At 46.2% G+C, this 22,726-nt stretch overlaps 1 protein-coding gene across 9 annotated transcripts; it reads right to left on the bottom strand.

Annotated features, from left to right (window-relative positions):
- Nucleotides 1-2,724: 2,724 nt before the first annotated feature.
- Nucleotides 2,725-22,457, bottom strand: LOC101767382 (kinesin light chain 3). 9 transcript variants are annotated; one of them, XM_012847772.2, is made up of 21 exons: nucleotides 22,100-22,456; nucleotides 21,788-22,016; nucleotides 21,185-21,268; nucleotides 20,431-20,621; nucleotides 19,429-19,533; nucleotides 18,839-18,939; nucleotides 12,635-12,713; nucleotides 11,046-11,057; nucleotides 10,571-10,636; nucleotides 9,633-9,701; nucleotides 9,493-9,549; nucleotides 8,558-8,635; nucleotides 6,900-6,997; nucleotides 6,778-6,812; nucleotides 5,583-5,647; nucleotides 5,335-5,465; nucleotides 4,191-4,287; nucleotides 3,904-3,966; nucleotides 3,649-3,816; nucleotides 3,418-3,477; nucleotides 2,725-3,314 (listed from the first exon to the last, which is right to left on the bottom strand). In XM_012847772.2, the coding sequence occupies exons 2-21, from the start codon at nucleotides 21,963-21,965 to the stop codon at nucleotides 3,144-3,146; spliced, it is 1,908 nt and encodes a 635-aa protein (XP_012703226.1). In that variant the 5' UTR covers nucleotides 21,966-22,016; nucleotides 22,100-22,456; the 3' UTR covers nucleotides 2,725-3,143. The 9 variants fall into 9 exon arrangements, with proteins under 9 accessions (XP_012703226.1, XP_022683764.1, XP_022683762.1 ...); XM_022828029.1 differs by lacking the exon at nucleotides 8,558-8,635 and having other exon boundaries at nucleotides 22,100-22,457; XM_022828027.1 differs by lacking the exon at nucleotides 10,571-10,636.
- Between the last annotated feature and the right edge of the window lie 269 nt (nucleotides 22,458-22,726).

Genomic DNA, 22,726 nt, shown 5'->3' with positions numbered 1-22,726 from the left:
TATGTGGGGATGCTTCACTTTGTAGAGTGTCATCTCACCGCTGCTTGACTTATGCCAAGTCAATTTTGTTGCCCGGACGCTGCATTGCTCCCGCGTAATTGTTGGTGAACGCCTTCTTTAGGTCTTGCCAAGAGTCGATCGAGTTTGGCTTCAAGGACTTGAGCCAAGTTAGTGGCCCGGTTTCCATGCATATGGGAAAATATATGACTTTTGTGTCACCGGTGCCCCCTGTAGCTTGAACTGACAATGAGTAGCATCGTAACTATTGGACTGGGTCTTGCTTGCCAATGTACTTGGAGATACCTAGAGGTTTGAATTTCTCGGGTAGGATAGTCTTTCAGACCCGACTTGTAAAGGCGGGGAAGCGGTCATTGTCATCGCCCCTATAATCGTCTTCGAGTTCGCGTTCACGACGCCGTCTATTGATGATGTTTTGAGCGTCGCGATTGCTATTTATCTTCTGTCGGAGATCCTCAACGTCAAGTGAAGGTTCGGGATCAGCTCTGCGGTGGCGCCGGTTTCCCATAGAAGTTATCCGACTACCCTCCGGTGTAGCTCTGTTCTGTCTTGGGCCTTCAATTGCACCCCGGTTATGTCTGGCGTCCTCATGTAGTCGACCTGAGGGTCCTGCATGGTCTCTGTGGCTACTGCCGTGCTGACTTCGCACCGATGGGGTATGTGATATTGAAGGAATCAGGTTCTACCTGTCGAGTAGTTCGTAGGCACGTTCTGCTAACTGTGATAATACTGTGGTGTGCTTGTCTTGTGGTATGGCGTGAGTGATGAGGTCGATGGAAGCGACAGTGGCGAGGGGCGTCCGGTGCTGCCGCATTTGCACTGCCTCAAATGCTTTGTCTAGGTTCGTGATCGAGAGCTGATCTACCAATTGTCGGCGATGTTCTGCTCTTGATGCATTTCTTGCTCGCCGTCGGGTTCTCTGCCCTTCAGTTTCTTCCCCGCGACATTGGTGGAGAGTTCATCCTGTGAAACATCATCTAGGTGACGCTCCTGGCTATGATTCCTCTCTGGTTGTCATTGTTCGCCATCCTCCCTATCACCCGCTGTGATAAGAGCATAGAGTTCTCTATATGGAGAATGGCTACTAGAGCTCGAGGTGATGACTTCTGTGGAGCCATCGTCTTCATGTGGAGGAAATAGGGGTGTTCCTTCCTGGTACGGGAGAATGTCGAGGTGGGCGATGAGACGTCATCCGTTGTCTTGGGCAAGAAAGGACAGCTTCATGTCTAGCTAGTAGACGAATATGCCTTGAGGTGTTGAAGTAATCACCAGGCCCTGCTGCGGACCTAATAAAGTGGTCTCCTCGACAGAATCCGAGTAGAGATCGAAATCACGGTCCTCAGGTGCCTCCAAGTCAGATTGCAATTTGGACAGGGTTGCTTGATGGACAGAAACTGCGTTACAGAGTCCGAACGGGAATTGACTTGGGGTTTGAGTTGATTCGCACCATGGCTGGATTGCCTGCTCATGGGGACCAATCTGAGTGGATGTAGAGCTCGAGTTGTACTCGGACTCACTTCTGGTTAGATCGAAAAATTTGTTGAATTTCTAGATGGAATCCTCCGTGGCTTGATGATGAAGGTTGATGTCGTGCAACTTCTTCATCGGAGCCTCTGCGATGTAGCGGTGGAAGTTTCTAGCGCCGTCTGCGACGCAAACCCAGGAGCTGAAGATGAACGTCACGCCTGCTTCGAATGCGACTGCGGGCTTGATGATGACTCGAGCCATCGAACTCAAGGGGAAGTTTAGTGACCGCCCCTACCTGGCGCGCCAGCTGTCGGTGTTTAAACCTAGCAACCTACCAAGGGAGTACCCGAGGTAGAGTTTTGATTGATGGGTGTCGCCGAAATCAAGAACTCGATGGTGTACGTAGGCACGCGATTTAGACAAGTTCGGACTACTGGATCGCGTAATGCCCTACGTCCTGTGTGTAGCTTGGTTGTATTGGACCGGCCCTTATCTATTGGGGGAGTAGGGTTATAGGGCGGTTGTTTTACAAGAGTACTAGTCGGATTCGACCAGAGAATTCTATTCCAACTAGGAAGAGTAGTTTCCTTATCCTCAACTAGTCTAATGGACTCTATGTAGACTACACCGTCCTGTACCGTAGCTTCCATGTCTGATACGTCTCCATGTACAGCCCCATATGTGGATCTGTCCAAACCTTCTAATGGGCTCATAGATGTATGTACGATAAGAAGATAGGAGGAGGCCGAGGAGGTGGGGAGGGAGCAGAGGGAGAGGAGGAGGTGGGGAGGAAGGGAGAGGGAGCAGAGGGTGGAGCAAGTTGAGAAAGAGGAGAGGATCAGATAAGGGGGAGAGAGAGAGGAGTTAAAGAGATGAGATAAAGCTAGCATCATGAATTAGTCCCAATTAAAACTACCAACTAGGATTAAAAGGTCTCCAACAGACTACAAAATTTAGACTCGAGACTAAAATTTCTTTAGTCCCGAATTAAAAACGATGATTAAAAACGCTAGCGGTGGTAGGAAACTCAGGAGTGGTTTTCAACAACGTGAAGCATCATCTCTTTTGTTACGATCAAGGAGGTTGCAAGGCCACGTGTGCCATACTTGGAGCAAGGAACCTAGCGCCATATTTAGGCAGAGTAATTTTCCTTCTAAATTGCAGCACTCCGAGCAACCTTAAAACTTTTGTTTCTCTGTCCACGAAATTTTGCATAATTTCAATTATATGGGTAAAATATTGGTATCGATTTTCAAAACCTGAATATAGAAAAAGAAACCCCAAACAATCTGACCCAAACTATTGGGTAAACCCAAGTGCCCAACCTTACCCTCCATGAGTCCTCCCTACATGCATCTAACTTTACAACCACCCCATATTTTAAAACAGGGAAGATGGAAGTACATCGACCTGTGCAAAATGCACAAAATCTTACCAAGTAAACCTTTCCTACAAATTTCTCCTCTAGGATGAATAACAGCTTGATGTTTTGCGTAACCCTGGGCAAGTGATTCTTGCAACCTTCAAACATCGCAGAAAATGTACATGCCATTGGGTTCTAACAAGTTGATGAAGTCCGAGGAAGCCCTTTCATGCCAGCTTTCAATGTGATTTCCTAATGTTCGCCTGTAAAATGGCTTTCCTACATATCATACTTATTACTTCCTATTACTCTCACCTCCCAACTCTTCTATTATTTTTCGCGCCTCACCAAGCAAATCCTGCAACTCCGTCGTCTGCTGTGTGAAGTCTACTGTTTCGATGAGTACCCTCAGGCACCTCAAGTAGTCCTGCCTGACAGCCTTTGTCACAAACCTCCGCGTATCAGGCTGCAAGATCAGAAAAAGGTCCTATTAGAGCGATTATCTCATTATGATACTCGTGCTGGCAGAAGGCTCAAATAAGCATGGATTAAACGAGTCTAATTCATACCTCGCTGTAAAGTGAAATACACTTGTGGAGAGCGTCTTCAATAGATCTATAATCTTGCACCTGAAATGGAACGAAAATTGGTCAAGTTGCAAGCTTCAATGAGGATTTAAGTTCCAAAGAATTTTGCCCCATGCCTTTCAAACACAATTATTTTGTCTAATTAATTTGAAAATTTATTGTTACAACAATAGTTAAATCAAGTTACAAAACATGTATAGTAGTGTGCCAGACCTTTCCAAACTTATTTTTAAAATGGATTCGCAGTGTGGTATATGAGACATATATGAGTTTTGTGCTGGGCCATATAAATGGCCGAGATGTGTCCAATATGTGTACAGCATCAATTCTGAAGAATCCATGCTTCAAATGTTCCAGTGGAAGCCTTACCAAGAGTACCAACTACTAAAGAGAACACGTATATTAGAAAGAACATAAAATGCACAGTAGTTGATGAAGCATAAATGAAGTCCACAAATAGAGAATTACCCCTGGCGCTAGCACATGCTTTGCCATAATATCAGTAAGCCCAACAACATCAAGTGCTTGCAACTGCATGGATAACACAATATTATCAATTAAAAATCAATATAATATGATACAAACAGCAGAAGAAGGCGAAACGAGGCAACATGATACTTATTTCCATTACCATTTTTAATTTTTTTCGCCAGGGGTATTCATAGAGGCAACTAAACGTGTCTGAAGATGCATAATAAATTACAGAGTAAAGAAAAGATAGATCTCAAGACTCTTTATCATAAGTGGACACATACAAGAATAGCTGTTGCTGCAATCTTTTCTCCATCTGTAGTAGATGTGCTTTCAAGTTTATTCTGATCTGTACTTGAATTTAATATTGCTTCTGTAATCCTACAATACAAAGTATTCAAGGCTCATCAGTTTGTTATAAGCAATCCAACTTGAGGATTTAATGCACGACAATTTGGTTTTATAGGATTCCTAAATAATGATGATACATGATAAAAGAAAAGGCCGCTAGTCCACAATAGTGTTTTAGCTAAGTAGCTAACCATCATTGAAATAGACCTCACAGCCAGGCTTTGAAATCCTGACAGCAACCAGATTCCACTTGAAGATAGGAAATGAAAAATATTAAGAAAATTGAATTGAAATTTCACTCGAAAAAGTTTAGATTGTCAACCTTCGTGCATGTGTGTACAAATAATATAAACTACGCTCATATTGTTGTGATCCTTAGATCATTAAACACTGCCGAGAAGATAGCCGATGGGAGACTGTTGAGGAGACTTGGGATGGTTCTTCATTGCTTGACTGCGAACGGGCCTCTAGCTGAGTTGGTTAGGTGGCTCTAGTAGCACTCCTCACGTCCTGGGTTCGACTCCCCGTGGGAGCGAATTTAGAGCTGGGGTTAAAAAAATATTTCTTTCATTGCTTGATTACAAATGACCACCGTGCCTTTGTTTATATAGAGCGGTGGCTCCTAAAAACCTTATCTCCTAACAACCTTATCTAATCTAGGGCCTAATCCATCTAACAAACCGTGGCCATCAAAGCTGACACGCCCATAACACATATCAGTTGTGACATGCATACAATTTTTTTCATAGCATATGGACTAGAGTAGCATCGTCAACAACTGGGTCACTATGATAATCATACTAGAGACAACTAACCAGGAAGCTTCAATCTGGAAAAGGCATCACCTGACAAATTGAATTTGTCTTAGAGCTTATCAGGTGGAAACGTTTCCAGTAGAATCTCATCAAAACTTAAGTCACTGGAGTTTTTTGCTACAGTGCTAAACTAAGAGCAGTCATTGAACTCAATATAACCAACATGTCAAAGTACAAGAACTTCACAAGTGATGTTATCGAGAATCGGACACCAATAATTCAAAACAATGAAAGAGAAGAAAACTGAAGCGGAATGAAAAACCTGATCGAATCATTGCTGTGCTGTTGTGCCCTAGAAAGGTAATATGTAGCTACATTGCTGTTTGCATTCTTCAAATCACTAGCAATTTTGTGCAATGATAACCTTGCCAAGTGTACCAATGTAACAGCTAGCTGCAACAAAAACAAGAAAAGAACCACTAATTAATGTAAAAACTAAATGCTTTAAATGTTAAGAAGGATTTCTAAAACATAGTTCAGGATTCATCCCATGCTTTGACTGTTGCATACCAGATTATGGTCAAGGATATATTGTACTAGATGAACCTCCAAGAAACATGGTTCTTGATGTTTCTCTATAAGGCACAATTCAAAACATAAACTTTTATTAATCGCAGTATTGCGGCAGCTTGAAGATGGAATCACCAATGAGGAAGAAAGCGTGTGAGCACAATGGTGGGAGAAAGAAATCAATTTATTCAGGAGAGCTGGTTGATGGAGCCAAGATGGCAAGGAGTCTTGTAGGTAAGCTTTTCCTTTATTAGATCTTGTAGCTGAGCTTTTTGTTAGATGATAAATTTATTCGATATTTCATAGTTACTATTAATAATACTATTACGATTGCTAAAACCTTTTTCCCTTTTATTAGTTGTCTTTATTGGTGGCTCTTGTTGGGTTCCATCTCTAGCCCCCCTAACTTGCACAGTATTAAAAGGCTCTGTTTTTTTTTCCTTTTTTTTTCTCGAACACGCAGGAGAACTGCGATCATTGTATTAATAGAAGAGAAAAGAGCCATAGAGACCCAACACACATACACACACCCACTGAAAGGCTCTGTTGTTGTACCTGATATTTTGACTGTGTCATGGACACAATTAAGTATGTTGCCCAGGAGAGTAGTTAAGTGTCTGGGTTGTGTGTAGTGACAATGATTCTACACATGCTTCTGATACCAGTGAGCATTTGACAAGGAAACACTAACAAGTATAGATGGACAAGAGTCATCACTGACCTAGAGTTATTGTTTACACATCCATATAAAGATTATGTGGAATAACATTATTGGAGATGGTGTTATTGTTGTAGGCGAATGGTACATAAGCTACTAATGAAAAAAAAAGAGCCTCAACCAACCTAGGAAGAACTAGGCGGCTTTTTAATTAACAGAAATAGGAACCAAAATTCGCCTCGACAAGTACTTGAACTTGAGTGGTCTGGGCGCACATCCACACCCTCGAACAACTGAGCTAGGTTGAGTTCCTAAAGAAAACTACAGAAACAGTCCATTGTACATGACCCAAGGTAGAAAAATTCAAAATACAAGTGATTTAAAGAATTTTAAAACAATAGATGGGGCAATAACCATGCAAGGGATCTTGTTACAGTACTTTCATTTTGTAACTCGAGAATATATTTTACAAAATTATTCCCACTAAGATAAGCTCGAACAGTTAAGTATGAGGCAAAGAACAAACCAGAAAATGACCTTCAGGCAGAACCTTTTTCTTGGTGGCAAGGCTTCTAGAAAATTAACCATTGAAAAGATTAAGCAACAAAATAAAAATGGTCGAAATGGACATAAAGACAACTGTCAGTGTTGAGTTTTACCTTTCCAATAGCTCTTCTGATTCCTTAAACTTCTCCAAGGCTTGGAGAGTTAAACTTAGGACTTCAGCTGCATGTGCAGTATGCAATGAATCCCATCCCTGTCGAGCATTCAACAGATGAACTCCATAAGGCTTTTGCAGGGATGATTCATGATAGGACATCAACAAGAGAGCTTTGTCAATTTAAATTAATAGTTTTTTTTTTCTCGAATATGCAGGAGAGCTGCACATCATTGCATTAAGAGAGAAGAGCTTAGGCCAAAATAGCCATACAACGCACACCACTAACCCCAAACACTTGGGGTTACCCCATTCTTTATCTTCTCTTATCCAACTTATTTTGTTTTCTATTAGTTTTTACAAGAAATTTTCTCAAACGCACAGGCAAGTAGTTCTTTTAAGAAATAGACCATGCGAAAACTAGAGCCAGTAGGGCAGAACACTCTCGAAGACCACCTACATATTCGAAAGTGAAAATGTGGGGCAAGAAATATCCTTTCTCTAAGACCAAAAAAATTCTTGGAATATGCATCACCAGAGCTGCTGATGAAATGAAAAGGCATTTCCTTTCTCTCTTTTTTTTCTTTCCCAGTCCCCAATTTAAGCTTTTATGTCCATACAAGGTCAAACTTTCAAGTTCAATAATCTTTCATGTTCCCAGTGGAGATATGTATGCACTGAAAGCTCTCAATAAGTAACTAGAGATTTTTCTAAAAAAAAAATTGGCTATCAAAGAAATTTGTTAAAATTATTTGTAAAATCGATGGGACTATGAATGAGAGGTCGTTTTTTTAAGTAAGATGAAACTTAAGTTTCTTTTAATTATCAAGTAAATGCACCGAATCCTGTCGAAGGTGCCAATACTTATTGTTGCAGTAAAATTCTTTGCAAAAGCCAAAAGGAATGTGAGCAACTAAGATCTACTTCACAAATGTCCCAGAATATGCAATGTTAACTGCTGGGATTGGAATCCTTTTACTGTTATGCCATAATGCAGAATACTTAATTTACAATTCAGTGGTTCTGGCACTGAAAATAGAGTACACGCTTAAGTTTGAGAACAAATTAATACAATTATCTTGAAATATCTGCTGGAGTTAGAATTTTTATGCTGTTATGCTATAATGCAGAACGCTGAATTCACAATTTGGTGGTTCTGGCACTGAAAATAGAGGGCACACTTAAGTTTGAGTGATATTATGTTGAACTATTATATTGGAATCAACCGCTGGTCCAACCAGTGAACATGTAGTTCAACCAGCGTGTTAGGAAAAAAATTTGCTAGGGAAGTTCAATCACCCCTTTGGTCTTGATGACAACATTTCTATCTCCTGGCTATGCAGATCCAAAGGAACAGGAATAAATATAATAGACGAACTGATGTGCATTCAAGAACATACTTTGCAGAATTTAGGTCAACCTTGCCTTCCAGTCACATGAACCAATGGACAAAAGAAACTTCAAATATTGTGTTCAGAAGGAAGGATAGTGCAGTGCAAAAGTCAGTAAAATCAGGGGAGCCTATTAATTACATAGTTGAACTCAAGCACCAATTTAAACCATGCACCATGTTCTAGATTAATGTCATATTAAATACTGAAGTCACGAGAAGGAATGTTGAACAAACAGAACATGAAAGTGGAAGACATATTGCCATGCCTTTGAAAGCTCCAGAGTATGCAATATCTTCCTTTGCCAGATTTCAGCTTCAGTGAACCGTTTTGATTTTATTAACTCCTGCAATTAAGTATCAAACCACAGTTCAAGTAAAAAAAAAAAGAAAAATCAAACCACAAACATAGTTCCTGTCATGGGCTCTCGGCTGGGCCAACAGTGAGCATATTGGGCCTCCATTAGGGTTAGGGTTAGAGATAGAATTAGATATCTTGCTTAGCGGTCAAGTAAGTCTCTCTATATAAAGAGAGGAGATAAAAAAATTAGGGGAATGAAGTATGAATTATCAGGAGAGATCCTCATCTACCTCCGGGCCTTGAGATTGGGTGCAGCCGCCGACGGTGTGCCCGATCTCAAATGTCCGGTTCAGCGTCCGTTACCCCTCACAATCCCCATATTCCCCCAGCTCTGCACGGCTCCCCGATCAGAGGCCATGACATCCTCAAACATAAATTTAGAACAAAACTAGTGCAGTTACTATGGACTAACCTGCTAGGGCGACTTAACATAAACATTGACAATCTTTAAGTGAAAAAGATCATATTACATCAATTTGGTGAAAACAAATGTTTTTGTAGATCATATTTGGTTAATGTTCAATGCGCATTTGATTTTTTTTGTACCATGGCAACTAATCTCACAAGAATGGTCTGTGTCAACTATATTTATACATCAAGTCCTCAAGAAAATTTCCTAAAAATGTAGAACTAAAGAGATCATTTGTTATAAATGCTTCCAATCACCCCTTATTTACAATCCGACAAAAGCATGAATTACGGATATAAGTAAGAACCGAGTGGATTTGAATTCCTAGGAAAGATTAATGAACATGCCACATCTATTGACATTCATGAATGCACAAATTTCAAAATAATAATAAATTAGTAACTTCCAGGGACAATTTCAGAATAGATGGTTACCGTAGAGAGATATCTCATTCTTTGTATACATGTTGGTGATTCACCAAGCCCAGCTTCCTAAGTCAATGCCATAATCTTCATGAAACACTAGCATGCACATTCCACAGATTCAAACCTACAAACTGCAACAGTAAACATACCTCCAGTATCCTAATAGACTCTTCAGTAAGGGATTCTGCACCTCTTCTTTTTCCTTGTACACTTAGCACCTAAGAGCATAAAAGAAGTTAGATATGGGACCAAATCCAGATCCAGAGTGAGAAATGTACACAGTGGACTAATCACCATACAAGTTACAAAGAGAATAATTGGTTTCGGTGGAGGTGAAGACGCACACCGTATAATCCAGCGCAATGGAAATGTACATGCCAGACTAATCACCGTATGAGTTACACAGAGGAGAATTGGTTTTGGTGGAGATGAAGAGGACATGCTCCATATGATCCGACGCAAGGGGGATGTACATGCCCGGCTATGCTTGAACTACATGCGGAGTTTGAAATAGAGTTGTCTTTGTAGGTCGGGGCAAGAACCCCCCCCCCCCCCCCCCGGGCACCCTACACATATATAGGGCCAAGGCCGATTGATGGAAACCAATCCAATAAAAAAACAGTGTATTACTTATTTACTTTTTTCCTTTACTTTTCCCTTTGCCCTAATCTCTTCCAAACTCTTGAATTGTTGTTCTTCCTTCATCTCTACAGCTATTGACGACATCCTAGGTGGCATTGCTGACCATGGGGCACTCCATTGGGCGTTGCTCCATGAAGGAATCCTTCCCACATGCGATGTTCTTTGATGCTCCAAGTCTTTCAACGGTGTGTCTTGCGTATCGCGCTCACCGCTGAGGACACATGTTGCGGATTCAATGCGCAGCACGTAATCGTGTCACCAAGGAGAAAGATTATTGATGAGAACCTAGAATGCAGAACAATTACTTAAACAGCAAAACGAACAGTAGTACCCTTGCTTGATGCTACTATGTTGAAGAAGGCTATATATCACATAAGAAGGATTAATCTCAAGAAAATAATGAGAATACACAACAGTAACTTTAAGAGCAAAACAGCATTAGTACTTTCGCTAGAAGGTACATGGTACTTGCATACTCTGGGTGACCAACCCCCATAACACGTCCTTCTATCTACAGATGACAATTAGAAAGTATAAATTATATAATTCAAAAGATCAAGGAAGAGCATATTGACATTTCCATTGTTTTGCTTGTCATTCTTTCATCAAACAGGTACAGGTAGTAGACAGCATGGTGACAAGTGGGGACGATGGAGTGATAGATGAAAAGCATATATTCATATAGCTCTGAGCCTCTGACAGATTATATGTAAACTACTTGGCTACTTGCATCTGATGATTCGATAATGAACAATTATAAGTGTGGTCAAGTTGGATAGGGTAGGCTTACTCAAGTATTGTTAATGTGGACTAGTATATTGGTATCAATTATTAATTTAATACACATAGAGAGCATGGAGTTTCAAGAATAAATGTTAATTGTGGAAAAAACAAGAGCACAAAAAGTTGAGGTACCGTACCTTCAAAGCACGCTGCAAAATGAAAAAAAAAGGAAATAGAAAAGGTAAGAATTAAGTTCCAATGAAAAAATTAAGTCAGAAAGCATAGGAGGACATGACATAAAAGGTTTACAGTGCTACAATCACTGCAGTTCATTTACCCTTTAGCGACTATGTTACTGATTTTTCTTCTGAGCAAAATACTGCAACTGTGAATTTGTTAATTGTTACTAAATTGCACACTACCTATTAATGCAGCACACACTAAGCACTAGAACAGCTCAAACTAAAAGTTACAGAGAAAAGGCCCAATCGAATATTTTGCATGCTTCCCTGCAGCTTAAACAGGGTAATAGCATTTTAGCAGTGGATTTTAGAATTTCTCATTTTATATGCCTGATTCACATTAGGGTGCGTTTGGATGTCAATATTGGAGAGCTTGGCATTCAATTGGATCTAATACCAATTCAGCCATAGTATTGAAATGGCCAGAATTCCAATTCCATTGTTTGGATGGCTATTGCATTTCCTTTTTTGAAATCATAAGAAGCAGTGAAATTCCATTCACATTTGGATGTGCAAAAGGAAGAAATTGGAATTCGGTCATCTATCTTCTCTCCACCGTCCAACGGATGCGCCGCTCGTCCTTCACCACCGAGGAGCCTCTGCTCGGTCAAGCTTGATGCCGCCCCCAACGGAGAGAGGGGAGCGGCGCGGCGCGGCCATTGGAGGGAGGGGCGTCCGGTCCGGTGGCGGAGGAAAGCGGCACGGCCCCTAGCTCGGCGGCAAAGGGGAACGGCACGCCGCTGGCGCTAGGAGTTGAGCACCTGCTGCCGCCCCAGGCATGGCCGCATGGGAGAGGTGGGAGATTGAGAAGCCTCGCCGCGAAGCTCCTTGCCGCAATTGTGCTTGAACTCCCCGCCCCGGAGCTCCTCCAAGCCATCCAGATCCCCCGTCCATGGAGCAAACAGATGGCGTGGCCCGCCGACGGAGGAAGGGAGGCGGAGGGTAGCGCAGCCTGCGGGCTGAGGGAGGGGAAGGACGGTGCAGCTCGCCTCACCGGCAGAGAGAGGAGAGGGCAGTGCGAGTCACCGGTGAAGGGAGGGAGGCGAAGGGCGCGGCCTGCGGGTGGAGGGAGGGGGAGGGCGACGCAGCTCGCCTCGTCGACGGAGGGAGGAGAGAGCAGCGTGAGTCACCAGCGGAGGGAGGGAGAGGGGAGAGCGACGGCGCAGCTCACGCAGGAGGAAGGGCGCGCGAGAGAGATGCGGGGGAAGGGAAGAAGACAATACCAGCAAATACAGAGGGTTCGGGCTCGGCATTGAGGGTGAGAGGATGAAGGTGGGATGAATACTAGTTGGTATTGAGCTTCATTTCCAATTCCGAATTCCACGACGTCCAAACAGCCGGCATTTGAAGGTGTCAATACCAATTCCGAATTCCAAGCCTGAATATCTACATCCAAACGCAACCTTAGAGATATTACCATTCCTACAAACTATTGCCTGCAATCTGTTTCATGATATTCACCCAAAAAGAAAAAGAAGACCAACTTTTTGATATGTATTGCGCAGCAAAATTAGAGAACTATAAAAACTGAACAAAATAGTTACCTCATAACATGTCTGGGCTTGAGCAAACTTGTGCTGAAGATGATAGCACATTCCAAGACTATGCAGAGCTGTTCCAACCCTACAGTGAAATATATTTGATGAATGAGCATTGAGCAAAATTAAGACAATGATCCATCATAGAAAGTTTAGACACAACGCAATGCATCTGGTGTTTCACCATATGTGATCAAGGATAGAGAAATACATAGAGAAAGACAGGAATTTGATTTAAGACTATGTGAAAACAAGTATTCTGCCTGTAGCTGATGCCGTACAGTTGCTGCTCTCCCTGAATAAGAATGTTACGAATTAGGCATTGGCCTGGGGCCATGGATTCAGCAGTTCATGGCCAAGCAACAACTGCACACCAACGCAACATACTAGCTGTGTGGCCGACAAGGAAACATGCAAACATTAGATTAGTATTGATTGGTTTGTTAGATATAGTCATTTAGTTGAATCCGTAAGCTAGTTTGTTAGGAGCCAGCCTATAAAAGAAAGGAACATGGCAAACTCTAGGGTCAAGCAAAGAACCTAACAAAGGCACAGGCAAATTCCAGAGGAAAGGCAAGAAAGGCAACCAGCCTGCTATTCCCTCTATCCTAAGTGCAACCATATCAAAGGACTATGTTGAAATTTTCCATTAGAAATATCATTTTTATCATGGTAAAATTCTGTGAGTTGTCAAGACTACAACTGCTACGACACTGTGCTCCAGTCCAATGTAAGTGTGTGATAGACCTACAACTGTAATACCACTATGCTCCAGTACACTTTTGTGATGTATGTAACAAGGCTACAACACCTATGGTGATCAGATAGTACCCCTTGTTTGGTAGCGCCCATGTCGTATATGTGCCCTGGGGGTCAGACTACCATGTGGAGAGAGGAGATTGGTACAAAAGCATCATGCAGCAGCAGAGCAATCCATCAAATAGAACATCCAGGTCTCATCTTCCTCCTCCCGTGTTACCCTTAGGTCCGTCCTCTCTCTGCCCCCTTGCTGTTCCTGCATGCCCTTCCTCGATTCCTTGCTAATCGAAGTCTATTTCCTCAGCAGTTCCTACCAGAAACCAGGTACCAGTTACCCAGGCCCCAGGGTCAAAACAGTCCATGAAGATAAATCCATGACAGTTGACACCTCAAACATATTTAAGTGGTAACCAAATCAAATACTCTTACTGATCAGACCAGGTTTCTGCTTGTAGGTCAAGAGTTAGTGCCTGTGTGCACTTAGTGCCAGTGTGCACTTAGTGTCTGTGAGCACTAGTATCCGTGGGTGGTTCGTGCCTACGTGCACCTTATCACCAATTATGCTTTCCTTTCTATGTAAAAGCTGCTAGACTTAGGGGGAGATCGTTAGTTAAGTCTAGTAGCTCTATTAGTTTTTATTCCTATTTTACCCCTTTGCTTAGCCACCAAGCTACCTCTTGGTTAGCAGCCTATATATGTACCAAAACTAGGCTATTGCCCTTAGGGTTAATGAGAAAGATGGGCTCTAATACCAATTGTTGGCCCAAATGGGTCACTTTCTCATTAAACCTACTCCCACAAAGGGTCTTTGGGGTACATTTAGGCCAACCATGGGTAGGTGGCTTGGTAGCTAAGCAAAACATCTGAAAAGCATCTAAATGGCATCTAAGTAGATAAAGTGCACATAGGCACATAGATAGATAAAAACACACACCCAACACACACATGACTTATTCTATCAATCTCCCCCTAAGTCTTGTGTGTCTTGAGCGGCAACTAGACCATCCCAATCCTAGAGCAGAGTTCTTGGAACTTGATCCTTCCAAGGGATTTGGTAAGAAGGTCAGCGAGTTGATCCTTGGTGTTGATGTAGTTCGCCCTGACACTCCCTCCATGCAACCTCAGATGAAGTGGTACTTCACTCTGATGTGCTTGCTTCGCTCGTGAAAGACAGGATTCTTCACCAGAGCCAGAACGGACTTGCTGTCCACCCTGAGCTCCATTGCTTCAGCATCCTTGCCGAGGAGATCGCCGAGCAGCCGAGCGAGCCAGAGTCTTAAGTAAAAGCGGAAGAAGCAGCAATGTACTCGGCCTCACAGCTGGATAGGGCCACCACCTGCTGCTTGACCGACTGCCAGCTGACAAGGCACTTGCCAAGGAAGAAGAACATCCCGCTCGTGCTCTTGCTGGTGTCGATGTCGCCGGCGTGGTCGCTATCACTGTAGCCGATGAAGTGTGCCGCCCCGGAACACCTCATGTAGTGGAGGCCGTAGTCAAGTCCCCGCAACGTAGCGGAGGATCCTCTTAATGGTCTGCAGGTGCTCCGCCGTCGAGTCGCTGCATGAACCGACTGACGTAGCCAATGGAGAACGCCAAGTCCAGCCGCGTGTAGGCGAGGTAGCGAAGACTCCCCACAAGCTGCTGGTACTGTGTAGCATCCACCTCCTCAGTCGTGCTATCGCGGCTCAGCTTCAGCCTCTCCTCCATCGGAGTGAGAGCTGGGTTGCAGTCGGTGAGCCCACCTAGCTCAACGACGCGCTTGGCGTAGGCGGTAGGCGGTCTGTCGAAGTGTGATGCCGAAGTCGTCCTAGTGCACCTCGATCCCTAGGTAGAAAGAGAGGCCCCAGGTCATTCATCTGGAACGTGGCCTTCATCTCCTCCTTAAACACTTCCACCTCCTCGTCCTTGGTGCCCGTGATCACCAGATCATCAACGTAGACGCCCACCAGCATAGCATTGCCTCCGTTGCCCCACCGGTAGATGACCGCCTCGTGCGGGCTTTGCTCGAAGCCCATAGTCTTTAGGGTGGAATCCAGCTTGGCATTCCAAGCTCGCGGTGCTTGCCGCAAGCCGTAGAGAGCCTTGCGCAGGCGCAACACCTTGTCCTCTTTGCCGGGGATGATGAATCCCGACGGCTGGTGGACGTAGACTTCCTCCTTCAAGTCGCTGTTGAGAAACATTGACTTGACGTCCATGTGGTGGACACGCCAGCCCTCCTGGGCTGCCAGCGCGACAAGCAGACGCACGGACTCCATCCGTGCAAGAGCGAAAGCGTCGTCTAAATCAACTCCCTCCTGCTGCTCAAACCCGTGTGCCACCAAGCGAGCCTTGTGCTTGACAATAGCACCAACTTCATCTTCAGCTTATACATCCACTTAAGGGTGATTGCGTGGTGCCCGGGAGGAAGATCGGCCAGCTCCCAAGTCCGGTTCTTCTCAACAGCTTCCATCTCCAGCTTCATCGCGGCGCGCCATGCCGCGTGTCCCTTAGCCTCAGCGAAGGAGCAAGGCCCGCCGTCGTCGTACGCAAGGTACAACTCTGCCTCCATGTCGTGAGGCACCAGTCCCAGCACTGGCTAGTCACCGAGGATGTCCATGATGCGATACCTCAAAGGCTCGCCGTCATGGTATGCGTCGACGCGGTCCTTGTCGTCAGAGTGGAGTGGCGAACTCCACTAGGCTGTGCTTGTCGTGAGCCGATGCTGGTGTAGGCGTGCCCGGAGAAGTAGCTGCCGGTGCAGGGGCATGTGCCGTGGCCGGCTGTAGTGGTGGCGGTGGAGAGCTCGTTGCAGCTGGAGTAGTACTCGCCGGAGTCGGTGGAGACGCGGGAATTGGAGTAGGCACGCTCGGCGAAGAAGAGCTGCCCACTCCCCCAGCTCCCTCGGAGTGAGCGTAGTCGACGGTGAAGTCGTCGTACGTCGGAGTCAAGCCATCATCCACCATCTTGCCCCACGCCAACCTCGCCCTTCGTCAAACACAACGTCGCGCGCCGTGCGCACACGCTGTCTCTAGGTCGAGGATGCGGTAGCCCTTCACCCCCTCCGCGTAGCCGATGAACACCCCTGGGGTACTCCTGTCATCAAGCTTGCCAACGTGGCCCAGCACCTTGATGTACGCGAGGCAGCCGAAAACGCGGAGGTGGGCGATCGCCGGCTTGCGCCCATGCCAAGCCTCGTATGGTGTCATGCCATCGAGAGCCTTGGTAGGTGAGTTGTTGAGGATGTAGACGGCCATCAGCACCGCCTCTCCCCAAAAGATGACCGGCATCGTCCTCTGCTTGAGGAGGGCCCGGGCCATGGCCTCCACCGTCTGGTTGCCACGCTCGACGACGCCGTTCTGCTGCGGGGTGTACGAAGTGGAGTAGTGACGCTAGATCCCGTCATCGGCGCAGTACAACGCGAACTCAGCCGTCGTGAACTCACCACCGTTGTCGATGCGTAGCACGCGCAGCTTGCGGCCACACTCAATTCTCCGCAGCAGCTTGAACGTGCTTGATGGCATCCGCAGCAGCTCCCTTGGTGTTGAGGACCACCCACATGTATCGGGAGACGTCGTCGACGAGTAGTAGGAAGTAGCGTTGTCCTCCAGGTTTAGCTGGCGTCACTAGCCCGCAGAGGTCGCCGTGCATGAGCTCGAGCCACTCCTTGGCTCGAAAGCTCGCCTGGTGAGGGAAGAGGCGTCACCTCTGCTTTGTCACGACGCAGGTGTCGCATAGCTGCTCCACGTGGTTGACACACGGCATGCCCCGTACCATCTCCTTGGTGCTAAGCCGCTTCAGGGCCTCGAAGTGGAGGTGCTCAAAGCGCTCGTGCCACCGCCAAACCTCGTCGTCATGGCGAGCAGCAAGGCAGAGGGGCTGCGCCACCTCCGCATAGAGGACATAGAGGCGGTTGCTCCCTCTCTCCACCTTAGCAAGTAGGCGTTGTCATCAATCCCAGATCCGAAGCACTCCGCCGTCGATCTCCACGTAGGAGCCACTCTCATCCAGCTGCCCAAGGCTGATGATCGAGTTCAACACGGGGACTTAGAAGACTCCAGTAAGGAGTCGGTGCTCGCCAGTCTTGGTGACGAGAACGACGGAGCCGATGCCCTTGATGTCCACGGCCGAAGATTCGCCAAACTTGACGGAGCCGCGTACGTCGACGTTCAAGTCGGAGAAGTACTCCCTGCGCCCGATCATGTGGTGCGTGGCACCACTGTCAAGGAACCAGCCGTCGATCTTGTCGTCGCTGGTACTGCCGCTGAGGAAGACGTGTGCGCGCGTCACCTCCGCCTCCTCGCGCAGCCGGTCCACCTCCAGACGCCGCTGGGTGGCGATGGCCGCTGCCGCTTGTGCCTCCTCCATGGCTAGGCGGGCTGCCTCGGCTGCACGCGCCGCCGCGCGTGTTGTCCGTGCTGCAGCCGCCTCTCGCGCCTCGGCGTCGTGCAATGCCGCCGCGCGGCGCCGGTCCTCTCACCTCGCGACCTCAGCCCACCGCTCCTCGGTCGCCGCCCTGCGGCACCGCACACTGCTCGTGACCGAGCGGTGGGAGGAGGTACGAGAGGAGCCCCTGGTGCTGCTTAGGAGTGCCGGCACCACGCCGGCCACCAGAGCCACGGCGTCCGCGGGGCCCGCGCCCTGCGCGTCGGTGCCGTCTGTGGCCCGTGGTTTCCTGGAGCCACTGGAGCCTTCCATGGGAGCCTAGAACTCAAGGAAGGGGTCGGGGAAGGGCCTGGAAACCTCCTAGAACTCGAGGAAGGGGTCGGGGAAGAGAAGCTCACGCCACCCGTGAGTCCTCTGCTCCTGGCCGCCCACATGCCGCCTGCTGCCGGTCGCTGCCCGCCCGCGCTCGCCGAGCCCAGCCGCAGCCCACGCCTGGCCGCCGCGCGCGCCCGAGCCGCTGCCGCCCGAGCCTGCTGCCGCTCGAGCCGCCCTATGCCCAAGCAGCCGCCGCCGCGCGCCGCCTACACGCCTCGCGCGCCACCGTCCGTGCGCGCCTGCTGCTCCTAGCCACCGCCGCTCGCGAGCTTTCGCGCCGCTCCGAGCTCGAGCCGCACCTCCCGCCGCCTCGATCCGCCGCCGGATCCGTGCGTGGGACAGGTGGGGAGAGATCCCCACCGGCCAAATCTAGCCGGAGTAGCGCCACCGCCACTGGTGGGAGGTGGGCCCGCCGGGGTATGGGTGAGCACGGGAGAGGAGAGGTGGATGCGGGAGAGGAGAGAGGGGATGAGAAAGATAGGCTCTAGATACCAATTGTTGGCCCAAATGAGAAAGTGATCCATTTGGGCCAACAGGTACTAGAGCAGTCTAGTAAACTATGGCTACTGTGAATGCGGTTTGGATCCTTCAACCCCTCAAATATGGATACAGGAAATGTGACACTTACAGTTAGGAATAAATACTTCTTATCTAAATCTAAAATGAACTAAAACTCTGCATGGTAATGCAGAAAAAATGAAGTCTGTAATGTACCGTATATCATCGGATCCAAATGATTCCTCCAGGATCTCAATTGCTTCCAAATATAATAGTTCAGCTTTCTCATACTCTTGCTTTAACCTGTAAAACTCTGCCTGCAAAATTCAGGAACAAAAAATGTTAAATGAATGTCATTTAATCCAAGAGTAGTATTAAGAGCAGCTTATGAACAGCAAACAAAAACAAGTTAAACTCAATAGTCTAAATCTGTAAGTTTGCAAGTTTGCCCAACTGTGTGACCCATATGATCCAGTGGGTAAAACAAAGGCTGGAAGAACAAAACAATATTCAAGGGCTTGATTGAGCATAGAACAACAGAGGACAAAAAGAGTAATAAAACTTATGACACAAAGACTAAAAAGCAGAACCATGATACGACATAGAAACTCAGAAATTATCAAAACAGCTGAATCACTGTTACTGATAACAAGAAGCCAATAAGTCAATTTGCCAAGTAAATGAACAAGAATTTGGAAACTCAAGGCCATCATTTTGATTAAGGACTCAACATAAATACTGCTGATCAATTCAAAAGAGAAATAACAGTCTACTTCAGTTTTATACATAATCAACCTAACAATTACCAGATTGTTAAGGGCTGACGCGACATGTGGATCTCTCAATCCAAACCCTTCTTTAGCTTCTAGCAGGGCTGCCTGAAATAACTTCTCAGCCTTGTCCAGTTGTCTCTGCAAAATAGACAGACAATATGAACATCAAAATCAAGAGTAAATGAGAATCAGGATTCACCTGTCCTCAACCTCCCATAGGTGTTCGATTACAGAAACAGAAATATGGTCCAACTTTTATTTCCACAAAACAACTGCAAGATAATAAGGTGCAGTTTAACGGCACTTCTACAAGCCTATCTGCAGCCTTAATTCTTGCTGGGGAGGAGGCTCGTCTTTGGTGTATGGCAGGAGCTAAGGGACTTTCATTTCTTACTGCCCCTAGCTCAGTTGGTTAAAATTCTAGGTCGGGTCGTTTATGCTTATCACTTATCAGGCACAAATGTAATTGTCTAAATGGTTAATGCAATGATGTGCGGCTCTCCTGCATGTTTGAGAAAAGAACTCCGAAGATAATAAATATGTGTCAAGCAAAACAAGGAAAAACATAGTTCTTTCAATGGACCATGTGTTCCAAATGAAAGTTGTAGTAAGGACAGCAAGCCAAGTTCTGGAATTCATTTAGAGATAGAAAAGTAAGTATGAAAGTCAACTTCACATCCCACGACACGGGTTCCTAGATGCATCAAGTCTGAAGCTTTATATAAATAATGGTCCATAGTAATATGCTAGATAACCTGATATTTCAGTAATATATCACATGAAAACAGCAGATGACCTAATAGTGAAACTAAAGCCTTATACCCACACTTTCTAACACCGACTGTGCACTGAAAAGGTTCAGAAAACCAGACGTGCAGGTCTACAGGAAAACTAGAGTACCATTCTAAAGTATGACTTCTGCATTGTTCATATGTAAAGCATTTTAACAAGAAATGTGGAACCTATAAAAAAAGATTCTCTCAGAAACTTGACAGGTCTAAAATTTATCTCAAGTAAAGCTATGGTGTTACTTGCTTTCTGGAAAAAATCCCGTCCATTATCCGTGAAGATTCTCCATTTGACTGTGTGTTCATTTGAGACCACTGATCCATCTTCAATCCGTTGAAGACCAGTAGCATTTACCTCAGCTTGCTCACTAGTTGCAGCTGGGCTAACTGAGTCTTCCTGGGCGAATGCATAGCCGTTGCTCAGACCAAGAAAAAAAGCTGTAATAAGATTTAAATTAGTACTGCCAGGCACAAAATACGAAATTAACTTTACAATATCCTTAGCGTGCTTTAAAGCATCAAAACACCAAGCAGAATACATTCAGGTTAATCAACTTATAGAAGTGTAAGGCTGCCATGCATATGTAGATGGTAGCAGTGCTAACTAATGGTAACGGCTGGACCTAGGGGTAATGTCGTTAAGATCAGTATGGTAAATAACTGAATATAGCTTCATGAAATGCATACAAACATCAGAAATGACTATGCATGAAGGATATTTTATTATTTCATTGGTTAATTCTAATAAAGGATCTAAGCAATATCATGTCTCCGTTGCCCAAATTGGGTGCCAAATCACCTTTAAGTTCCTATGGTCCTACCACACCTAGAATTGACATACAATAAAATAACTGATACAAAATTATCAACAATTACCTTGTACACAAACTTTTAGAATTGTACTACAATCCGCAATATCAGGCACAAACGGAAAGCACAGATTTGGTGAACGAATATATAAAATATGAGATATCTAACCAGAAGTAGTGCAGAAAATAGACCTGCTTGTCCAATCAGTACAGCACCAACTGACGAACCCAACTTGCAGTGCCAACCATATTTGAAGTTACTGTCACTTGTAAAACCTGAGCCAAAAAAACACGCTTTGTATGAGTTATTCGCAATTGAAAATGAATCAGTATCACTCTTAAGTCTTTAACTGCGCTGGAAAATCTAGAACAAGAAGAACTTCAGAAGTGGAAGGGGAAAAGCTTGATCCATTATTGTTTTTGGCAACCCAGTAACGAATTTGCAAAGAACAAGCAATAGTTATGTTTGATTTGAGAACATGGTCCATGAAATTGAAAATGTGACAACGCTGCAGAAATGAATTATGTGATTTGTTATGGTCTGATGTAAAATTATCTGGCCGGGAATGCAACTGCCATCTTTAAGCAAACAAACAGCCGGATTTGGGGGCAAAACCGTCAGCAGCAGATCGCCCCCAACCATGGGTACAAGCTGGTAATCTACTCTCCATTTCATATTGAGATCAATGCACACAGCACTGAACACTACTAAAGCCGTTAAGCTTGCTCAAGCAAACCGCCATTGGCAATCGGATTCTGTGCGCTAGTCAGGATGAGGATGGAATCGATACTCACCGGGTCGGAGGGTGCTGAGCGGTGTTTCGATGCGCTCGGCGGCGGATGGGCTCGACGGCTTGACCAGAGCTGCCGCGGCCGCGGCGGTTGGGGAGAGGCAGTAAGTGGCTGCGGCGGGCTGGAATTGAGGGTGGGGGATGCGGCGGAGGAGGAGGAGACGGCGGTAGGCGGCCGCCATGGTGCGCTGTGGAGGCCGGACCGCCGGAGGGTGACGTCAGGGAACAAAACCCTAGGCAGGAAAAAAAAAAGTGAAAAAGTTGCTGTCAACTTTGCGCCTTGCGGGCCGGGGGGGCACTGGCCAACCGAGCTCACCTGAATGCCGCTGGGACCCCGATTGGGTCGCGGTCGCGTGCGGGGCTGGGTGGCGCAGGTCGCGCACGGCGCTGAGCGGCCGCGATGCGCGCGAGGCCGAGCGGCGGCGGAACGCTGGCCGGGCGCAAGGATGGGGTACGGCCGGCGCGGGATGGGCGGCAGCGGCACGTGGGATGGGGCCAACGGCGTACGGGATGCGGAGCGGAAACGGCAGCGCGCGACGGGAACCAGCGGCGCGCACGCCGGGCGGCGGCGGCGGCGGCGGCGGCGCTGGTGGCCACGGGGAAGACGAGGCGCGGTGGTGGGGAAGAGCGGAGCGGGGGAAAAAATAGAACGAACGGGTACGGTTGCGTAACCAATGGCAGTGACCAGTAATTATCTCCCAACTCCACATCCAGCTCCAGCTCCTTTCAAAGGGACTTGAGCAGGGGAAAAGGTGCTCCTCTGTCGACTCTACGGAGCTGGGTTGAAAAAATTGATAAGAGGTAGGGATGTTTTTTCCATCTCCTAAAATTTTAGCTTCTAAAAAAAGACTAAAGAGTCAAACACTATGATCAAAAGAAACTAAAATTTTTAGAAGGCTTCAATTCCTGTAGAAGCTCCACCTCCTCCTAAAACCTTCTAAAG

The sequence above is a fragment of the Setaria italica genome, chromosome VII (assembly GCF_000263155.2).
Source record: "Setaria italica strain Yugu1 chromosome VII, Setaria_italica_v2.0, whole genome shotgun sequence".
Lineage (NCBI taxonomy): Eukaryota > Viridiplantae > Streptophyta > Magnoliopsida > Poales > Poaceae > Setaria > Setaria italica.
The sequence above is the reverse complement of the archived record's forward strand: the minus strand, read 5'-3'. Positions and strand labels throughout refer to the sequence as shown.